Source organism: Salmo trutta, chromosome 22, assembly GCF_901001165.1.
Source record: "Salmo trutta chromosome 22, fSalTru1.1, whole genome shotgun sequence".
In the NCBI taxonomy this organism is placed as follows: Eukaryota; Metazoa; Chordata; class Actinopteri; order Salmoniformes; family Salmonidae; genus Salmo; species Salmo trutta.
In genome coordinates this window covers 18,894,143-18,916,508 of record NC_042978.1, presented here as the reverse complement: position 1 = coordinate 18,916,508, position 22,366 = coordinate 18,894,143, and the positions used below count along the sequence as shown (strand labels likewise).

General features: G+C 44.5%; 1 protein-coding gene across 2 annotated transcripts; it reads left to right on the top strand.

The window, feature by feature from the left end:
- Positions 1-231: 231 nt before the first annotated feature.
- Positions 232-17,142, top strand: LOC115158287 (ubiquitin-conjugating enzyme E2 R2). 2 transcript variants are annotated; one of them, XM_029707053.1, is made up of 6 exons: positions 232-881; positions 11,884-11,970; positions 12,317-12,414; positions 15,956-16,090; positions 16,313-16,536; positions 16,571-17,142. In XM_029707053.1, exons 1-5 carry the CDS (start codon positions 696-698, stop codon positions 16,530-16,532), a joined length of 726 nt encoding a protein of 241 aa, XP_029562913.1. In that variant the 5' UTR covers positions 232-695; the 3' UTR covers positions 16,533-16,536; positions 16,571-17,142. The 2 variants fall into 2 exon arrangements, with proteins under 2 accessions (XP_029562913.1, XP_029562912.1); XM_029707052.1 differs by having other exon boundaries at positions 16,313-17,142.
- The last annotated feature ends 5,224 nt before the right edge of the window (positions 17,143-22,366 follow it).

The following is a 22,366-nucleotide window of genomic DNA, read 5'->3' as shown; positions in this document are numbered from 1 at the left end:
ATTGATTATCTTGGCAAAGGAGAAATGCTCACTAACAGGAATGTAAACAAATTTGTGCATAACATTTGATAGAAATACGCTTTTTGTGCATATAGGACATTTCTGGGATCTTTTGGTTCAGCTCATGAAACATGGGACAAACACTTTACATGTTGCGTTTTTATTTTTGGAGGCTCTGTTTCCTGTTTAACTTCAATTCCCAGAAAGCATTGCTAGCATTTCACTGCTCATGGCATCAAGCTTTGTGGGACCAGCTTAAGCGACTTCAGTTGTGACACGGTGAAGCAGCTGCTGTAGTCAAGTAAGACTGAGGAGGGGAGCTCTTTCCCTACTCTGTCGGACAGTCGTTCATTTGTTTGTGATTTCTAGTTTGCTTTGACTATAAACATTTCCGTTGCTCAAATCTGGCTTTGAGTCAATGAGGAAGCGTCCCGTTGCCCGCCAGGGGTAGATCAACAACAGATTAGCGAGAAATGCTAGCAAGCTAGCTTTGGGTTGGTTGTAAGCGAGAGATTTACGGGTTTGTTCGATCACAGTGGAAGAGAACCGAACGTAACAGCGGAGAATTGTAGAGATTTTGTGAGGGGAAACGAGTGAACAATCAAAAGGTTTCTGGGAGGGTGGTTTAAGTATCTAGCTAGCTACCTTTATATAAAAAGCTCTAGATAGGTATTTTAAACAGATCGTCGCGGAATATGGCTCAGCATGGACATCATCATGTAGCCAGTTCCCAAAAAGCACTCATGCTAGAAATGAAAAGTCTTCAAGAGGAGCCAGTTGAAGGGTTCAGGATAACTTTAGTGGACGAATCGGACTTGTACAACTGGGAAGTTGCTATATTTGGACCCCCAAATACTCACTATGAGGGAGGTTATTTTAAGGTGAGTATTCAATTGCTGAATATTTAACAAGATCGCTAACTAGCTAGCTATCAAATCACTCACTGTCGCGGTGTTTTGTCGCTCCTCATCGCACGAATGTGCTTGGGTCACCAGACTGATTATATATGTCTGGTCAGTGTTCACTCTTGTCCCAAACTAGAAGTTAATGTCTACTGTAGATACTGTAACAGTATTACTTCTGTACATGTTACGGAGGTAGCAATTGTGCTATATTTTGTCACCTTTGTTTGAAGTACCTAACTATTGAAAACTGTCTGACAACCTCGAACCAGGCCTAGTTTGTTGAGTTGACCAGTTGAACACAGGTGGCTGGTGGGACCTTAACTGGGGAGGATGGGCTCATAGTAATGGCTGGAATGGAATGGTATCAAACACATGGTTTCCATGAGTTAATACCATTCCAGACAGTTACGAGCCGTCTTACCCTCAGCAGCCTCTTGTGCAGCTGATCTACATCTGACAACCAACAAAACATGTTCTGATGTCAACAGATAACTTGAAGAAATAAACATTGCCAAATTATATCACTGTAGCCAGTCAGGCAGAATTAACAGCGCTGTTCGTTTTGTTAAGTCTATGTTGCCATTGCTTTATTTTTCATAGATTGACAAACAAGACCAATCTATGTCCATATTTTAGCCCTAAATACCTCCCAATAACGTAATAGGACTTCTTTCTTATTGGAATTAAAATTTTGTCAATCATTGCTGAACCCATGTTACTCTATGACAATGTATCACATCCAAAGCCACATTTACTTTCTGTGGTTGTTTGAAATGTATCTCAAGGGTAACACGCATTATTGATATACAGCTGCTGATAATGATAAAGACCAATTTAAGTAGACCTAATTTATGTATTGTAGGTTCCTATGACAGGTTGGTGGCACCTTCATTGGGAAGGATGGTCTCGTGGTAATGCTGGAGTGGAGTTAGTATAATGGTATCAAGTGCATCAAACACATGGTTTCCATGTGTTTGCCATTCCATTTACTCCGTTCCAGCCATTAATATGAGCCGTCCTCCCCTCAGCAGCTTCCACTGGTTCCTATAATACATCAAACTAAACCCAGTTCCTTTGTTTTCATAGCTAAGCAATAGCAGCGGAGAGCATTGTCCAACTTGTTTTTGTTGTAATCACCCAGTACAACACACATTTTATCCTCATTATTAATCAAATCCAAGGTTGATGCAAGAGTATCAATGAAACTAAAGCTGAAGAACAGCCGCACATCCAGGTACTTTCCACAGGTGCTGGAGTTATAGGCCAACTCATTGGAAACAGAGAAGAAAACGCTGCACACTGCTGCTCATGCTCCCAGGTGATATTTAGAACAACATTTTGACCCTTAGGTCTTCATCAGGCATCCATGGGAGCATGAGCGTCAGTGCAGTGTTTTCTGTTTATCAATGAAACTACCAATGTCGGAATCGGGTGGCCTACTAATTGGTTTATGTCATTGGAAACACTATTCTAACTCTTTTTATTCAGATGCCTGCTTCCAGTCTTGTCTGGGCAGCACAGTAGGCTAAGCTTGATCTGTGCTAGCTAGGAACATGTGTATTGTGGGTGCTGTGTACGAGATTGGATTGTTGGGCCAGGAATGCAATGCAATGCTTGACTGTGAAATTACACAGCAGACCTGTGACTCATTGGTTTGTTGGAGACGTTAGAGGAAACTGTTTCCACGTTCTGACTTAGACCCTCCCTGTCTACACAGGTTAGACAAACCCTCTGTGAGATGCTGCTTGTGCTTATTTATTGAAAAGAGTCTGAGTCAAACAGTGACGTAGGCAGTGGTGTAAAGTACTTAAGTGGCGGACTCACTAAACACATGCTTTGTTTGTAAATGATGTTGGAGTGTGCCCCTGGCTATCTGTAAATGAAAATGGTGCTGTCTGGTTTGCTTAATATAAGGAATTTAAAATGTATACTTTACTTTTGATGCTTAAGTATATTTAAAACCAAATGATTTTACTCAAGTAGGATTTTACTGTGTGACTTACACTTTAACTTGAGTCATTTTCTATTTATGTATCTTTTACGTATGACAATTGGGTACTTTTTCCACCACTGGACATGGGCCTATTCAAACCCAGAGCAGCACGTCTGCACTCCTCTGACTGTACATGTGTCACCAAACAAAATATTAATGCTCGATTGGCAAACTGAAACTAAAATACAGTAATAAAATTGGAAAGTGGAATTAACCTATACCATTTTTCCTACACAAAGCTCTCTCTCACCCTCCATTTGGCAAATCTGACCATAATATCTATCCTCCTAATTCCTGCTTACAAGCAAAAACTAAAGTAGGAAGAACTAGTGACTCACTCAATATGGAAGTGGTCAGAGGAAGCAGATGCTAAGCTACAGGACTGTTTAACGAGCACAGACTGGAATATGTTCCGGGATTTATCCGATAGCATTGAGGAGTTTATCACATCAGTCACCGGCTTCATCAATAAGTGCATCGATGACGTCATCCCCACAGTGACCATACGTACATACCCCAACCAGAAGCCATGGATTACAGGCAACATCTGCACTGAGGTAAAGGGTATAGCTGCCGCTTTTAAGGCGCTCATCACGAAGCTAAGGACCCTGGGTCTAAACACCTCCCTCTGCAACTGGATCCTGGACTTCCTGACGGGCCGCCCCCAGGTGGTAAGGGTAGGCAACGACATATCTGCCACTCTAAACCTCAACATGGGGGGCCCATCAGGGGCGCGTGCTTAGTCCCCTCCTGTACTCCCTGTTCACCCACAACTGTGTGGCCAAGCACGACTCCAACACCGTCATTAAGTTTGCCGACGACAACGTGGTTGGCCTGATCACCGACAACAATGAGACAGCCTATAGGGAGGAGGTCAGAGGCCTGACAGTGTAGTGCCAGGACAACAACCTCTCCCTCAACGTGATCATGACAAAAGAGATGATCGTGGACTCAGGAAAAGGAGGAACGAGCACGCCCCCATTCTCATCAACGGGTCTTTAGTGGAGCTGGTCTAGAGCTTCAAGTTCCTTGGTGTCCACATCACCAACAAACTGTCATGGTCCAAACACACCAAGACAGTTGTGAAGAGCGCACTACAATGCCTATTCCCCCTCACTAGACTGAAAAGATTTGTCTTGGGTTCTCAGATCCTATAAAAGTTCTACAGCTGCACAATCATGAGCATCCTGACTAGTTGCATCACCGCCTGGTATGGCAACTGCTTGGTATCCGACCGCAAGGTGCTACAGAGGGTAGTGCTTACGTCCCAGTACATCACTGGTGCCAAGCTTTCTGCCATCCAGGACCTCTATACCAGGCGGTGTCAAAGACTCCAGCCACCCTAGTCATAGCCTGTTTTCTCTACTACCGTACAGCAAGCGGTATCGGAGCGCCAAGTCGAGGTCAAAGGCTCCTTTACAGCTTCTACCCCCAAGCCATAAGACTGCTGAACAGTTAATCAAATGGCTACCAGGGCTATTTGCATTGACCCCCTCCTCCTCCCCCTGATTATTATCTATGCGTAGTCACTTTACCCCTACCTATATTTTACCTCGACTAACCTGTACCCCCACACATTGACTCGGTACCGGTACCCCCTGCATATCGTTATTGTTAACTTTAAAAAAAACATTTTTTAAACTTTATTTAGTAAATCGTTTAACCTACAATGCAGTTAAGGGATTGTAAGTAAGCATTTCACGGCAAGGTCTACACCTGTTGTATTCGGTGCGTGTAACAACTAAAATTTGATTTGTTCTCAGCCGTGGTAGGGCCTGCAGCCTGATGTAGGGTGGCAGCAGCACTGCAGCCTGGTCCTGGGGTGACCCTGGGACAAGGACAAGAGGAGCCAAGTCACCTGGCCAGAGAATTTGTCCTGGCAGGGACAGAGGGCAGAATGACCACTGCCTGGGCTGGAAGCTCAGGGGAGATCTGCACTGCCCATCAAGACGCAGTCTTTTCTACATAATCACTTTGTCACCTCCATCTTCATATTCTCTCTTCTTCTTGGGGACTACATTGTCTTCTCCAACCCTTCATTAACACACCAGCAATTCCATTAGCTGTCCCTGGCAACCTTCCACTACGACAGCCAGCCAACCCTTCACTCTCATAGTCAACAACACATCCCTCAAGCAGAGTAGGCCAAAGACTGCCCCCTTTTTTTCTTTGAACAACAGAGCCTTTCAGCTTTGAGAAGTGCATGATGTTTTGGTTGGAGTTCAAAGGCTGTCATGACAAGAGGAATTGCTGTAGCTCTGCTACTTCCTTTTGAGTGGCATCATCCATACACTTCCTCAACCATGAGGTCATCTACATGTTGAAGCGTGAGATTTCTGCCATGAATTACACTAGCTAGAAAATATCTTTAGAAGTAAGCTAAGCTTAAGCCTATCCCACGACAGTGTTAAGAGCCTAGGGTTAGTGGAATGTCAGCACAGATGAGGGTGACAGGAACCACACTTGGTGTGATTGAGAAATGCAAACCCCGACCCTTCGAGAAAGACATTTTTATTTTTAGATTTCCATCCAGTGTTTTAATGGTGTATTTCAAAATAAATGTTGCACAATACAATTTAAAAACCTCTTGGTCATGTCAGTCACTCGCAAAGTGGAGAGAACACTAGTTTCGTTCAACGTAACATGTAGTAATGTAACATTGATAGTCAATTGAGACAGGCAGTATTCAGAACCTGGCTGTGACTGTGGTGGCAGTCTCTTGGCCTCAGGCTGGTGATCGGAGGAGGAGGCCTGCACGGAGCTGGGCTGTCCTGTCTGGGCTGCTGGAGTCATGTTTCCTCCTCTGGCTGCCTGGCTCTGTCACACAGAAATAAGAGCTGGGAGTAGGAGTGAGAGAGATAAAGGGAGAGCGAAGCAGTGCCATTCCTGGCCCCGCTCGGGCTGGTCCCCTGGGGGCCTTGTGAAAAGCAAGCATGCCATGAAGTGAATGGGGGCCCATGTAGAGGTAGAGTCAGACAGTACACCTTCCAACGGTCAGCCTCATCATGATCATGTGCTTACATGTTCCTAGCCTGGGATAAGAGAACTGGGCCCCATTTGATAGGCAGCCTGTTTCAGCTTTTGCTTTTTTCAGAAATAGGCCAACATTGGACAAGTTTAGTATATTGCTAGACTGAATCCGGTTGAATGAAAGGCACTTGCAAATCCAATGTCTCTCCTACATGGATAAATCACTAATTTTGCCTACTTCCATGGGAATTAGACCTACCAGTAATGCTTTGTATCAGAAAAGGTGAATTCTTGGTGCCTTTGGTCCACAGCACATTTAGTTCACTCATTTCTCAGTGAGCCTAATAGTATTAGGTTTGTGCAGCGTTGCTGCATTCTTGTCTTCTAATGCTAAAGATCTGGGTTTTGGCATGGCCTGGCAAGTTTGTTGGTAGCCTCTGATTAGGCAAATTGTGTTTGAAGTGGACTGTCGTTCAGTCTTGACAGTGGTTCTGTTATAATATCCACCCGGCACAGCCAGAAGAGGACTGGCCACCCCTCATAGCCTGGTTCCTCTCTAGGTTTCTTCCTAGGTTTTTGGCCTTTCTCAGGAGTTTTTCCTAGGGAGTTTTTCCCAGCCACCGTGCTTCTTTCACATGCATTGCTTGCTGTTTGGGGTTTTAGGCTGGGTTTCTGTACAGCACTTTGAGATTTCAGCTGATGTACGAAGGGCTATATAAATAAATTTGATTTGATTTTGATTCTGGTGTAGTGTACTCTGCCTGTGCCAGTACTCCTCCTCCTCCTCCTCCTCCTCCTCTCCCCCGCACTGAAAAGGTTTTGTTAATGAGGCAGGACCCTGTTGGGTCTGGGCAGGATAATCTACAGCACCTCATCTCATACACGTGTTGTAGACTAGAATGTATGTGTGCGCGCGGCGCACTGCATGTTCTCAAGGACACGTTCCTTTTCATTCACACTTTACAACCAGGAGAGAGGGAATGAGCGAGAGAGAATCCGAGGGAGAATAGGAGAGAGAAAGAGAGCACCTGGGGACTCGTAGAAAGGGGGGTCTGCAGACAGGGGAAGGTGGTGCGTTGGGAAGAGCATAATGATTCGTTTTGTTAGGGTTTAGGTTGCTTTAGCTGACCTGGTTTACTTTGCCCTGATTCCAACCTCCCTCAACAAGGTGTGTTTGTTGTTCCTGACTGGCTTTGCCACCCAAGTGTTTAGGTCACCATCCAAGACAGAGATTTTAAAAGAGTAGAAAATGTATCCGTTTTATTCTTCATTGCCATTTTGCATCTCCACCTGCGGGGGCAAATTGAATCCACTGCCCTGCTCCAGTGTCAAGGTTAACTGTTTTAAACCGTTTCACGTTTTAACCACGGAAACTCTTCAAGATGCAGTCCAGGATCCTAAGCATTTACAAATGGAATTCTAAACATATATGAATTGCACCCCCAAAAAATCAAAAGCGTATGTGTCATACGAAATGGATGATGTATTACACAATTGTGCACAATTTTCAGGAACCATTTTGCCTCTTGAGCACTACTTTCAAAACTACTGGCTGAAATTATACCAAAGCTGTGGAGAATCACTTTAACTCTGTTCAAATCCTATGAGAAGCAGAGTGTGGCAAGAGAGCAGGGGAGAGCATGCTCAAACAAACACGGCCTTGGTAGGTTACTAGGTAGATGCTGAGCCTAGCAGTTCTGCTCTAAATATTCTTGCTTTCCCTGTGCCAGCCGCTCCTCCTCCTCCTGCCTGGCTGACTGAAGCAGCAACACGTCCTCCCAGTTCTGTACCTGTTACTGGGTGATACTTAAAAGCAGCTGCTGCTTGTTTCCACAGGGCTCTCAGGAGAACCTCACTTCAAAGAGACATGGAGCTGAGCAGCCAGTAGAGGAGAGGCTGGGTGTGTACTGAGGAGCTCCGTTCTGGGGCTACGGGCTAGGGTGTGTCACTGTGGCATGGCTGTGTGATATGAGAGACAGTCGAGCATCGCAGGCATGGAGGAGATATTTATAGAGGAAGAGTGTGTAGCGTTCAGAATTAGGGAGAGAAATGGAGCAAATGTCCCTATTCTGAGCCTCTCTTGTTTGTTTGGCTCCTCCTTGGGGTGCTCTTGATGAGGTAGGCATGGTGCAGCAGAGGGAATGAGCAAGGCCAACTTTTTAAGCCCAGTCACTCCACTGCCCTCCCTCTCTCTATTTCTCTCTGTGTGTGTGTGTGTGTGTGTGTGTGTGTGTGTGTGTGTGTTGCTCTCTCGCTAGGCTTGGTGTCAGTTTTGCAGGCAATTCAGGGGATTCAGCTCTTTCTGCTGCCATGGAAAGTTTCCTCCCTCCCTGTCTGTGAGTGCAGCCTGCCTGCCATGGGCTGTGTGAGTGGCATGCAGGGCGACAGAGCCAAGTCAGTGCTCTCTGTGGAGGACACACCCTTCCTCCCTCCTTTTCCTGTTTCCCTTATCTTTCTCTCTTTCTAACCAAGCCTGGATCAGCCATTTTCTATGTTTTATTTAACTCATGCAAATAAATAAAGCCCTGAGGTATGTTGGTTGGGTGTGTCTTTTTTGTTCCATTCATATGATCAAGTAGGCTATTTTGGGCAGAGTATGATCAAAGACAGACAGTACAGTATGAATATTGGGTAAAACTGCTTCTCCAATAGAAATCACACTTCTAGGTGACGTTGGCTAGCTAAGCTCATGTGTAGAAACATGTCGTGGGGTCTAGTGGTCGTCTCGTCAGAACTGCGCATGTGCAGGCTGTCAAATCAAAGGCACTCCTAAAGTTGTTTTGGACTAATTCAAAGTTGTCACTTTCACGAGGTTGGCGTAATAACATGTTCAACTACTTTAGACAATCTAGGTTGTGGCTTCTAGATTTTAAGAAAATGAAGAACTACAGAATGCTTTTTCACTTCTCAAACCCTGGCCTGGTCTGCTTGGTCTGTTTCAACGGCGTTCCCGGAAGTCTTGCGATGTTATGCCTCTGGGTTTAGAAGCTCTGTGGTATGAGATAAAAAAATAAAAAAAATGAAATTATTATTATTGAGATCTATGTTGTGGCTCTATGTGGGCAGAGAAAGTGTTAAAGGCCCCTTATAAGGCACGTGGTGAAATGCACTACCCCCTTTTAATAAGCCGATTGCTTGAATATTGTACTCGGAGCTCTGCAGTACCACTGGTCCTCATTGTCTACTATGCTAGCTGGAGCTAGGCTGCTATGTAAGCTACAAGGCTGTTGTTGCCTGTCTCTCTCACTGTCTGTATGTGGAGTGTTGGCGTGAACCCCAGTCATTCTGGACCCGAGCCAGTTCGAAGGCATGGCGCCAGACTTTGAAAGCAAACAGGATTCTATTCGGCCTGTCAGGGTTTCCACTCTGGACTTGTTGTATGACCTGGTAGATATGGCAATGTCTTCCTGTTCAATTTACTAGTCACTACTGGCTCGTACAATGCAATCAGCATTAGGCCTAAGTAACAGTGTAATGTTAGGGAAGCCATAGGCTGGTGTGGAGTTTGTGCGCAACCCCCCCCCCCCCCCCCCCCCCCCAGTACATGTTCCCACCCTCCCCAGCACACACACACCCAGCCCCCACCCGCTCCCCCTCATGGCAGTTGGCTCAGCATGGGGAGCACCAGCTGAGTGTGGGCAGGGGGTGGCAGAGGGGGAGGATCAGCAGACTGTGTGGTGCATGTGCCTGCCTTTGTCATTAGTTTATGTGTGAGAGGTAAAGAACGACCCCCCCCCCCCCCCCGGTGAACGGGAGGGGTACCATGCTCTACTCACCACTGGGATTCATGGTGTGTGTGTGTGTGTGTGTGTGTCAGCTGAGTAGGGGGAGACTAGAGGGGGGTCTACTGGGGGGATGGTGAGTAGTGGCTTGTCTGTGGTGATGAGAGCTGGGGGACAACCCCAACAATGTCTACCAAACACACAACACAATCACCATGGGCTTTTCACTCAGCCTGTACGAACTACACAGCACACTACCACACACAGCCTGGTGAATCCAGTTACACACTCATTAGTTAGGCCTGTGCTGTTCACCATCTATGATTGAATTAACACAGCAGTCTGGTTCACTTCAAAACCACCATCTGTATTTAATGTTGTTGGCTAGATGATCCTTACTACTAAATACAGCGTGGACACAGTATCACCACATATCAGTTTTGGATTACATTTAGAAAAGACGTTAAGATGAGGATATTCTGTCTGTCTGCTGTTAAAGCACCAAGCTCTGGAGTCAATTAACCAGGGGATTCCATATCCGTCAGTCGGTCCGCTGTAAAAAACAGAACTCTTAACTATTCACCCGTTTTATTAAGCTGGTTATCATTGTGAGAGATCCGTTCTCAACGACATACAGTACCAGTCAAAAGTTTGGACACCTACTCATTCCAGGGTTTTTCTTTATTTGTACTATTTTCTACATTGTAGAATAGTAGTGAAAATGTCAACTATGAAATAGCACATATGGAATCATGTAGTAACCAAAAAAGTGTTAAACAAATCAAAATATATTTGAGATTCTTCAAGTAGCCACCCTTTGGCTTGATGACAGCTTTGCACACTCTTGGCATTCTCTCAACCAGCTTCATGAGGTATTCACCTGGAATGCATTTCAATTAACAGGTGTGCCTTCCTAAAAGTACATTTTTGGAGTTTCTTTCCTTAATGCAATTGAGCCAATCAGTTGTGTTGTGAGAAGGTAGGGGTGGTATACAGAAGATTGCCCTATTTGGTAAAAGACCAAGTTCATATTATGACAGCTCAAACTTTGAAAGTTTCTTCAAGTGCAGTCGCAGAAATCATCAAGCGCTAAACTCTCTCATGAGGACCGCCACAGAAAAGGAAGACCCACAGTTACCTTTGCTGCAGAGGATAAGTTCATTAGAGTTACCAGCCTTAGAAATTGCAGCCCAAATAAATGCTTCAGAGTTAAAGTAATAGACACATCTCAACATCAACTGTTCAGAGGAGACTGCGTGAATCAGGCCTCCATGGTCGAATTGCTGCAAAGAAACCACTACTGAAGGACATCAATAACAATAATAGATTTGCTTGTGCCAAGAAACACGAGCAATGGACATTAGACCGGTGGAAATCTGTCCTTTGGTCTGATTAGTCCAAATGTGAGATTTTTGGTTCCAACCGTTGTCTTTGTGAGACGCAGAGTATGTGAACGGATTATCTCCGCATTTGTGGTTCCCACCATGAAGCATGGAGGAGGTGTGGGGGTGCTTTGCTGGTGACCCTGTCAGTGATTTTTATTTAGAATTCTAGGCACACTTAACCAGCATGGCTACCATAGCATTCTGCAGCGATATGCCATCACATTTGGTTTGGGCTTAGTCCCACTATCATTTGTTTTTCAACAGGACAATGACTCAACACACCTCCAGGCTGTGTAAGGGCTATTTGACCAAGAAAGAGAGTGATAGAGTGCTGCATCAGATGACCGCATTCTCCCTGACCTCAACCAAATTGAGATGGTTTGGGATGAGTTGGACCTCAGAGTGACAAGCGCTCAGCATATATGCGAACTCCTTCAAGACTGTTGGAAAAGCATTCCAGGTGACGCTGGTTGAAAGCCAAGAGTGTGCAAAGCTGTCATCAAGGCAAAAGGTGGCTACTTTGAAGAATCTCAAATATATTTTGATTTAAACGCTTTTTTGGTTACCACATGATTCCATTTGTTATTTCATAGTTTTGATGTCTTCACTATTATTCTACAATGTAGAAAATAGTAAAAAGAAAGACAAACCCTTTAATGAGTAGGTGTGTCCAAACTTTGACTGGTACTGTAAGTAGAAAGGTAGCCCTAGCTGCCACTCCAATGTCTATGGCATGACAACATAGGGGAGTTGGCTAAAGCACATACTGATCTGGTACCAAACTAATACGGCCCTAAATAAAGTAGCCATGACAAGGCATTTGACCAGAGGTATTTTCTTACACCTTATTCAACTGGCCTCTACCTCTTGCATCACTAATTGATGTGCACTTCCCCCTCTTCTCTCAGGCTCGGATCAAGTTCCCCATCGACTATCCCTACTCTCCTCCGGCCTTCCGCTTCCTCACCAAGATGTGGCACCCCAACATCTATGAGGTAAGAGACAGCACAACACTGTCATTGTTACACAATCACCTCTTTTTTTGGGGGGGGGGGGTCCCCTACATACTAGTCCAATGTCCCGTTCTCTTGATTCCTTTGATTTGTTATCTTCTATTAGAACGTTTTAATTCTTCGCTGCTGTCTTATCATTTGGCAATTCAAATGTATTTATATTGCCCTTCTTACATCAGCTGATATATCAAAGTGCTGTACAGAAACCCAGCCTAAAACCCCAAACAGCAAGCTATGCAGTTGTAGAAGCACGGCAATGGCCTAGGTAGTGTGTTTTATAGATGGTTAATGTATTGCTGGTAACTGATGTGTGCGAGTGTTTCTGTAGAATGGGGACGTGTGTATCTCCATCTTGCACCCCCCTGTGGACGACCCCCAGAGTGGAGAACTGGCTTCTGAGAGATGGAACCCCACGCAGAACGTCAGGTACACAGCAACTCTCTCTCCCTCACACTGATCATTCTCTCACTTCACCGCTTTTCCTCATCTTTCAAATGTGGTTGACTGTTAGTAACAATGTGGAATTTATCAAACACTTATTTTTTACATTGATTTCATTCCGTTTACTGGTTTCCATGTTTTTTGTCACTCACTCACACATACTACTACTACTACTACTACTACTACTACTACTACTACTACTACTACTACTACTACTACTACTACTACACACGGTCACAGACACTACTACTACTACTACTACTAAATCTACTACACACAGACACACGGTCACACACACTACTACTACTACATCTACTACACACGTTCACACAACTATTACTACTACTACACACGGTCACACACCTATTATTATTATTATTATTATTACTACTACTACTACACACGGTCACACACCTATTATTACTACTACTACTACTACTACTACACACGGTCACACACCTATTATTACTACTACTACTACACACGGTCACACACCTATTACCACTACTACACACGGTCACACACATACTATTACTACTACTACATCTACTACATACGGTCACACACATAGTACTACACACAGACACACGGTCACAGACACAAACTCAGCAAAAAAAGAAACATCCCTTTTTCAGGACCCTGTATTTCAAAAATAATTCGTAAAAATCCAAATAACTTCACAGATCTTCATTGTTAAGGGTTTAAACATGCTTGTTCAATGAACCATAAACGATTCATGAACATGCACCTGTGGAACGGTCGTTATGACACTAACAGCAATTAAGGTCACAGTTATGAAAACTTAGGACACTAAAGAGGCCTTTCTACTGACTCTGAAAAACACCAAAAGAAAGATGCCCAGGGTCCCTGCTCATCTGCGAGAATTTGCCTTAGGCATGCTGCAAGGAGGCATGAGAAGGCATGTGGCCAGGGCAATAAATTGCAATATCCGTACTGTAAGACGCCTAAGACAGAGCTACAGGGAGACAGGACGGACAGCTGATCGTCCTCGCAGTGGCAGACCACGTGTAACAACATCTGTAAAGGATCGGTACATCCGAACATCACACCTGCGGGACAGGTACAGGTTGGCAACAACAACTGCCCGACTTACACCAGGAACACACAATCCCTCCATCAGTGCTCAGACTGTCCGCAATTGGCTGAGAGAGGCTGGACTGAGGGGTGGAGGCCTGTTGTAAGGCAGGTCCTCACCAGACATCACCGGCAACAACGTCACCTATGGGCACAAACCCACCGGCTCTGGACCAGACAGGACTGGCAAAAAGTGCTCTTCACTGACGAGTTGCGGTTTTGTCTCACTAGGGGTGATGGTCGGATTCGCATTTATCGTCGAAGGAATGAGCGTTACACTGAGGCCTGTACTCTGGAGCGGGATCGATTTGGAGGTGGAGGGTCCGTCATGGTCTGGGGCGGTGTGTCACAGCATCATCGGACTGAGCTTGTTGTCATTGCAGGCAATCTCAACGTTGTGCGTTACAGGGAAGACATCTTCCTCCCTCATGTGTTAACCTTCCTGCAGGCTCATCCTGGCATGACAATGCCACCACGCACAGAATGAGCAGTATGGCTGATTTCCTGCAAGACAGGAATGTCGGTGTTCTGCCATGGCCAGCGAACAGCCCGGATCTCAATCCCGTTGAGCACGTTTGGAACCTGTTGGATCGGAGGATAAGGTTAGGGCCATTCCCCCCAGAAATGTCTGGGAATTTGCAGGTGCCTTGGTGGAAGAGTAGGGTGACTTCTCAGAGCAAGAACTGGCAAATCTGGTGCAGTCCATGAGGAGGAGATGCACTGCAGTACTTAATGCAGCTGGTGGCCACACCAGATACTGACTGTTACTTTTGATTTTGACCCCCTCTTTGTTCAGGGACACATTCCATTTGTTAGTCACATGTCTGTGGAACTTGTTCAGTTTATGTCTCAGTTGTTGAATCTTGTTACGTTCATACAAATATTTACACATGTTAAGTTTACTGAAAATAAACGCAGTTGACAGTGAGAGGACGTTCTTTTTTTTCTGAGTTTACTACACACACACCGTCACACACACAGTCGGATATATCATTTGTACATTGGGTCTCTTTGGCAGCGCGGCAACTACAGTAGCATCACGTGTGTTTGCCCAGAGACAGAGAGACCACGGGTGTGAAAAAGTTGGAGTGTAGCGAGAATGCTGTGTACAGTCATATCACACGCTTTGACTCGTTGCCTCCCTCTTCATTTGAATCATTCATTCAGCTGTTGCTGCCTTCGTCTCTGCCATGTTTGGTTCTGAGGTGACGTTTGCCTAGACTACGCCACTGGACACCATCAGTGGACCTGTGTCTTCTTTTGTTTATTAGCCAGGTGTAGGCTTCCCCTGAGCACGACAACAAACTAAGGATTTGTTCTTTAACGTTTAAATGGCCATTTAAAAAAACAATAAGAAAAATCATAATGACAAATTCAGATTGTCCTGCGTATGACTGCTAGGGTACAATGCAGTTCAATCTACTGCAGTCCTGGTTACTTACCAGACGGCACTCACCTCACTGTTGTCTCCCACTCAACAATGCTGTTTTAGGTTCTCTGCTGTCCCTCTCCTCCATGACCTCAGTTGTCAGTACATGGGACTTCATGTCCCACTTCTCATCAATATGATGGCTTGTTGCAGTGATGTATGACCGCGTGTTTATAGATGTCCAACGATCTGTTGTTAACGCCACGCATGGTGTTTGAGAGCTCGCGATTTGTACTTGCAGAGCAATCATTTCTCCATCCAGGCCTTCACCGTTATTTGGCATGGCGTCTTGTAGTCTTGCTCTAGATATGCGGTCACGGCAGGGAAGCCGATATCCTCTTCCATTGACAATGGCTGCATATCAACTGTAATCAGCCGTGTGATATTGTCACTCCGTCCTTTATCGCAAGGCTGCCAGCAACGGGTTGGGTCACGGTGCCTCCCTTTCATATGGTTCAGATGGTTAAGCATTGCACATGTACTGCAACTGTAGCTCACCTCACCTCCTTCTCATTTAACTTCTCAGTATTGTCATACAATACTATGCTGCTGTCGATTCCCTGTCTCGCTCTGCCATATTTATATCTGTGGCAAATCATTTAAGATACTTATCTCCTCCTACTAACGTTACAGCGTTGTTGCGTTAGGTATTTGTTACATTTCAATGTCACTTTATGATGATGATGATGATCAGAACCTGTTAGTAGTTATGTGATAACTGCCCTGTGTGAAAGTTTTTCCGGTTAAGGATGTTCTAAATGTTGTTTCAATATTCACACCCCTACAACAAACAATAGTGTCTGTTGTGTCCATCCATCACAGTGTGTCAGGTTAGCTGCTGTCAGAACAGTCTGAGGTCAATCAGCCACGCAGGAGCAAATTGACTTAGCTGATTGGCTGCGTTGCCTCTAATAACCCTGGTGTTGACTCATTTCCATCTCTCTCGCTCTTTGTGTTCCGTCACGGTCTCTCCCTCCCTCTCTCCTTCACTTTCCCTCTTAGGACGATCCTGCTGAGTGTGATCTCTCTGCTCAACGAGCCCAACACCTTCTCCCCGGCCAACGTGGACGCCTCCGTCATGTACCGCAAGTGGAGAGACAGCAAGGGCAAGGACAGAGAGTATGCAGAGATCATCAGGTGGGCATACATACATACACACACACACACACAGGTGTATCATATGGCGCACACACAGAGCAAGGCCAGGCACAGAGAGAGCGACACGATCATTATGTAGGCACACACGTGCAGACACATTAAGGGTGAGAACAGAGAGTATACGCAAACCATCAGGTACACCCTGTACCACCTCCACAGTTGACGGATGCCCTCACCATGTCTCTTCCCTGTCTCTAACAGGAAGCAGGTCCACGCCACCAAAGCAGACGCTGAGCGCGACGGTGTGAAGGTGCCCACCACCCTGGCAGAGTATTGCGTCCGCACCCGCGCCCCGCCCCCCGATGAGGGCTCCAACCTCTTCTATGACGATTACTATGACGACGAGGACCTGGAGGACGAAGACGAGGATGATGAGGACTGCTGCTACGATGAAGATGACTCGGGAACCGAGGAGTCCTGACGACCCACCATCGCCTCACTACCCCTTCCTCTCCCCCTTCACCACCCCCCCCTTAAACTGAACTCATACTCCAACCCCCCCCCCCACAGCAGTGCAGCCACACCTGCACGCTAAACCCAGATGCATTTTGAAAGAAAGCTACAAATTTAGTTTGTCCACTTTGTTTCTGGTGTTTTTATTTTTCTGTCTGTGGAGTGTTAGAGCTAATGCTCTACAAATGATTCCCATGGTTTGCTCTCAATGACCGCTTGCTTTTTAAAGTTTTGGGTAAGGGCTCTGTCTCCTGTAGTGTATATCCAGACACCGAGGCAGTGTGGAGAGAGAGGCCTGAGCTAGTAGTGTTCATCTGAACTTGGTGACCTCTCACCTGGTTGACAGCCTTGTGATGCCGGCCTGCCTGTCACATGCTGAGGTTAAGGGGACCCCTGACATTTCACTATTGGGTCTGGGGTTGCTCACAACTGTCTACCGAGCTCCAGAGCCTACTTTTACTGTAGGAATTGATGGTTTGTAATGATAAGGGCATATTGCAGACAGTTGATGTTCTGATGCACTCTTTTGGAGACCTCATACATTTTCGTCATTTAGCAGACACTCTTATTCACTATTTTATGTAACCTTTATTTAACTAGGCAAGTCAGTTAAGAACAAATTCTTATTTTCAATGACGGCCTAGGAACAGTGGGTCGGGCAGAACGACAGATTTTTACCTTGTCAGCTCGGGGATTTGATCTTGCAACCTTTCGGTTACTAGTCCAACGCTCTAACCACTAGGCTACCTGTGACTTAGTTAGTGCATTCATCTTAAGATAGCTAGGTGGCACCACCACATCTCAGTCATAGTAAGTACATTTTCCTCAATAAAGTAGCAAAGTCAGTGCTAGACACCGATTTTGTTTTTTTATATATATATATATATATATTGTTGGTGTGAGGAGTATGGGTAGGGACTCTGCTGTCATAGCTTCAACGGGAAGCTGGTTCCGCCATTGGGGTGCCAGGACAGAGAAGAGCTTTGACTTGCCCTCCTATAGGGGTGGGAGGGCCAGAAAAACAGAGGTGGCATAGCGGAGTACTCGGGTTGAGGTGTAGGGTTTGAGTATAGCCTGAAGGTAGGGAGGGGCACTTCCTTTTGCTGCTCCGTAGGCAAGTACAGAAAGGCAGTGATTGGAGCTGGGGGTTTTTTTACCCATGGCCTGAACAACTGGGTTAAATACACAGCTCCTAACTCTGATCACTACCTCATGGAATTCCTCACCACTGATCACTTAAAGATATGAGTTGAAGAATAATTGTCTCAATGTGTGTATATGCATGTTTGGGTGGTGGGTCATTATTTTATTCAAATGTAGTGCAGGAATGCTTTGCTACGAGAAAATGTTTGCATTATCTCAACATCAGTCCCTATGGCAAGTCTGTAACAGTGATGTCTTGCACATAAGCGATTTTGAATTAGCTGATTTGCTTAAACTCCTCAGTCACTTTACCAAACATATGTCTGTAGAAGTGCTTGCAACGGAAGTGGCTCCCTCACACAAGATTTGACACATGAAATAGAAACTATTAGTCATACAGCCATCCCACTAGCATGACGGTGTCCAGCTCGGTGTAGGGCTATATGAAAACACTTGATTCCCATATACTCCGTTATAACTAAGTTGAGTGGGCTTCTTTTGATGTAGTCTTCTACTTCAAAATGAATAAGGTGTGAGCAACTGTTTTTCCCCTTACATGTACTTAGTGCTCTGATTCTTGACCTTTTTGTTTTAAACACCATATCATGGGGGTTATTCATTACTTAGTAGTACATTTACCACCATTTATTTTTTCAATTCAGAAACATTTAGGTATTCTACTGTATTTTTCCAATAGAGGAAAATAGGTGATTTACTGGAAACAAATGTACTTTTTGTGTTAACATCTTGAGTATAAAGCATGTATACATCAATCTAATCTGGAATTCTTAACTGTTTTTACATTCATATGGCTGTTGCGTTTCGTGAACAACCCCCATTTTGTTTTAAGGAAGTGGGATTTCATTTTGAGAAGTTGCCATTTTCATCATCTACTGTATGTTTCCTCCCAATGTGCTACCTTCCTTCCCATCCATACAGACTTTCTTTTTGGTGGTGGCATCACCGAGGGACCCCCGATGTTAGTAAGGAAAACAAAACCACAAACTTTTTCACATCGAAGTGAATCTCACCACAGCCTCTCACTGCGTGTGGACAACTGTCCCCCCCAACCTACCAACCTATCACCTCTGCTTCAAAGACTATACAATCTGGATATTTTGACCATCACTTGTTTCATTTTTTCTTGTTTGTATTTTTTATTTTATTTTTGGTTTGTAAATCTATTTAAAACCAAAATAAAGATCTTTCTTAGAGGTTTGAGCTGTTTCTTATAGCAGGAGTAAATGGATATATTATAATAGATATTATAATCGACTGTTTATGGTGTAATATATTTTCATTGAATAATAATCATTGAATACGATTCTTAACTCGCAATTATTCATTAAATACATTTGTTTTGTGTTCTCTTTATAGATACAGTGAGGATGTATTACCTGAGGTAAGACTTCTCCCTCGACTCACTCTTATCTTAATCTACATTCAACACTCTGGATAAGTGAAAATAACTCACTGTTAATGAAACAAGGAAAGTTGATGATGAGAGCTGTACTCTGCAGTCACCTCGTTGGGGTGGTGGAGACCTAAAGGAGTTCCTGATGCTTTCCTTGACTTAAAGGAGCACATACTGAATAGTACTGTTATAGCATCTTTATTTATTCCATTCTCTATTTGTGTTCTTTTCTAGACAATGGGAATCTATGACTCGGGGATAACTCTGAGTGTTGAATGAATACACTTAACTTTAGATTAACATCACAGTCTCAGGGTCTTGATCCAAATGGTTTTAGCCATTTTTTTGAGGACAGAGGTCAGTTGATGAGATTTGTACCCTGCAGTCATCGTAAGAGCTGGGGTGGTGGCGACCTAAATGATTTCCTGATGTTTTCCTCAACTAAATCATTAACAAAAACACACACTGTACTATAGCAGCTTTATTTATTCTGTTATGTGTTCTCTTATAGACACTTGGGAATGTATCACTCAGGGATAACTCTGAGGGAAGACTGTGTTGTGTGTACTATTCTCATCTGGAGTGTCAAAAGAAGCCACTTAACTTGAGATTAACCTCAACATTTAGGGTGTTGCCCTTTTGGCCCTATTGGTTCTGGCACCCTTGTGATGTCAGGGGGTCAGGCGATAAGGAAAGTTGTTGATGAGATCTGTAACGTGCAGTCACACTGAAAGAGTTTATCGCCACAACCCTAACATGGTTATTCAAGTAATAGCCTTGTGTGAAGAGATTTATATTGGCCTGTAAAGGGCACTGATGTATTTTTTACCTCTAGGGGGCAACATTACCTTTCACTAGAATCTCGAGTAGATAAGTGGGGCTGTTGTCAGCTATAGTGTTGGTTTGCACATGGTTTCAATCTGCTGACCAACTGAAACCGCATTAGATTCAACAGTAAACATCACACAGATAGACAACTGAACTTTCCACCACAGTTCCATCATAACTGTTGGCAGGTGGTGCTCATTAACTTACAAAATGGCTCCTCTTGCAGTAGTGTGAGCAACAACATCAAAATAATGTGTACATCACCATTAACAAATAGCACACTATAAAGTGAAACATCAAACAGTTTGTTTTGATTATCTGATGGTGTTATATGTCAATGCCCAGGCTACCTCACCTGTGGGGCATTGAGGAAGAAGACCTCATCCTTGTCTGATTAGAGAGAACATGGGCCAACTGTCCATTTTATATCTTCAGAACACACCCAGAAAGATAGACGGAGTCACATGACTCACAAAAACACTTCTAGCGTGGGACAGATTGACATTTACTGGGGTGTCATTAAAAAATAAATGCCCTCCCCAACTTAATTTTTTTTCCCACATGACCCTCCCCTTGTACTGTAAAATAAATTCAACATGCTCCCATTTTTACATTTTTTTACATTTTAGTCATTTAGCAGACGCTCTTATCCAGAGCGACTTACAGTGGTGAATGCATACATTTCATACAATTTCATACATATCATACTTTTTTTTTCTTTTTTTTTCTGTGCTGGCCCCCTGTGGGAATCGAACCCACAACCCTGGTGTTGCAAACACCATGCTCTACCAACTGAGCTACAGGGAAGGCCCCCTCATAGAGTTAACAAAAAAAATCATGTTTATGACCACAAATAACTGTAGCGACCCTGTGTTTATAAACAGGGATATCTAATTCGATACTGTAGCACAGTCGATGCCATGCAGGGCTATGGGCCTGAAGATTGAGGGTTCGCCGACCACCACAGGGGAGCTCATTGTCCCTGCATGTTTCATTACTTCACTATCAGGGCTGGTTGCCGACACTGATCAGCAAAGGGGAAATCAGATTTTCAACATTTTGATGCCATATTTATAATTATGTAACAGATAGATAATTTACGGAACTGTTGTCTGTAAGCCTCTGGGACCAATTCGTAAGCCCGAAGGATAGCAGCTTTAACAGTGTCCTAATTTGAACTCTGGTCGAGAGAAAAAGCGGCGTACACTTTCTGAGCTTTTCCCAGAAAAATACTTTGGAGGAGCAGTGACCAAATATACTACATGGCCTTAAGTTTAAGCCTGGGTCGCAGTCGGCGTTCCAATTAATCCCAAAGGTGTTCGATGGTGTTGAGCTCATGGCTCTGTGCAGGCCAAGTTGTTCCACACTGATCTCGACAAACCATTTCTGTACGGACCTCGCTTTGTGCACGGGGGCATTGTCATGCTGAAACAGGAAAGGGCCTTCCTAAAACTGTTGCCACAAAAGTTGGAAGCACAGAATTTTCTAGAAGGTAATTGTATGCTGTAGCTTTAAGATTTCCATTCACTGGAACTAAGTGGCCTAGCCTGAACCATGAAAAACAACCCCAGACCATTATTTCTCCTCCACCAAACTTTACAGTTGGCACTATGCATTTGGACAGGTAGTGTTCTACAGGCATCCGCCAAACCCAGATTTGTCTGTCGAATTGCTAGATGGTGAAGCTTAATTCATCACTCCAGAGAACACGTTTTCACTGCTCCAGAGTCCAATGGCGGAGAGCTTTACACCAGCCAACGCTTGGCATTGAGCATGGTGATCTTAGGCTTGCGTTCAGCTGCTCGGCCATGGAAACCCATTTAATGAAGCTCCCGACGAACAGTTATTTTGCTAACCTTGCTTCCAGAGGCAATTTGGAGCTCTGTAGTGAGTGTTGCAACCGAGGACAGATGATTTTTACTCACTTCAGCACTCGGCGGTCCCGTTCTGTGAGCTTGTGTGGCCTACTACTTCACGGCTAAGTCATTGTTGCTCCTAGATGTTTTCACTTCACAATAACAGCACTTACAGTTGACTAGGGCAGAAATTTGACGAACTGACTTGTTGGAAAGGTGTTATTGCATGGCTGTGTGCTCGATTTTTATAGCCGAATCCATTAATTTGAAGGGGTGTCCACATACTTTTGACCATGTAGTGTCTCTCGCAGCCATTTAGCAAGTCACTCAGAGTAAAATATATATCCACCTCCTTTTCGTTGAAAGGCGGTACAATCAGGCTGTTCTTACCATGATCAAACTCTGTTGAGGGTGCAGGATGGCCTGACCTTTATTCGGAGTACTTCCAGATCTATCTCCCTTTGTCGCGCTTCCAGCTCCATCTCTCTTTCAATGGAATGGAATGGCATGCGCACATTCTTCTTGTTCTAGTCTGGCTGCATGTTCTCATTCCCTTTCCTT

Coding starts and splice junctions, on each gene's coding strand:
- LOC115158287 (XM_029707053.1), top strand. CDS start 696: ATGGCTCAGCATGGACATCATCATGTAGCCAGTTCCCAAAAAGCACTC. Junction 882..11,883: donor ATGAGGGAGGTTATTTTAAG/GTGAGTATTCAA, acceptor CTCTTCTCTCAG/GCTCGGATCAAGTTCCCCAT. Junction 16,091..16,312: donor GAGTATGCAGAGATCATCAG/GTGGGCATACAT, acceptor TGTCTCTAACAG/GAAGCAGGTCCACGCCACCA.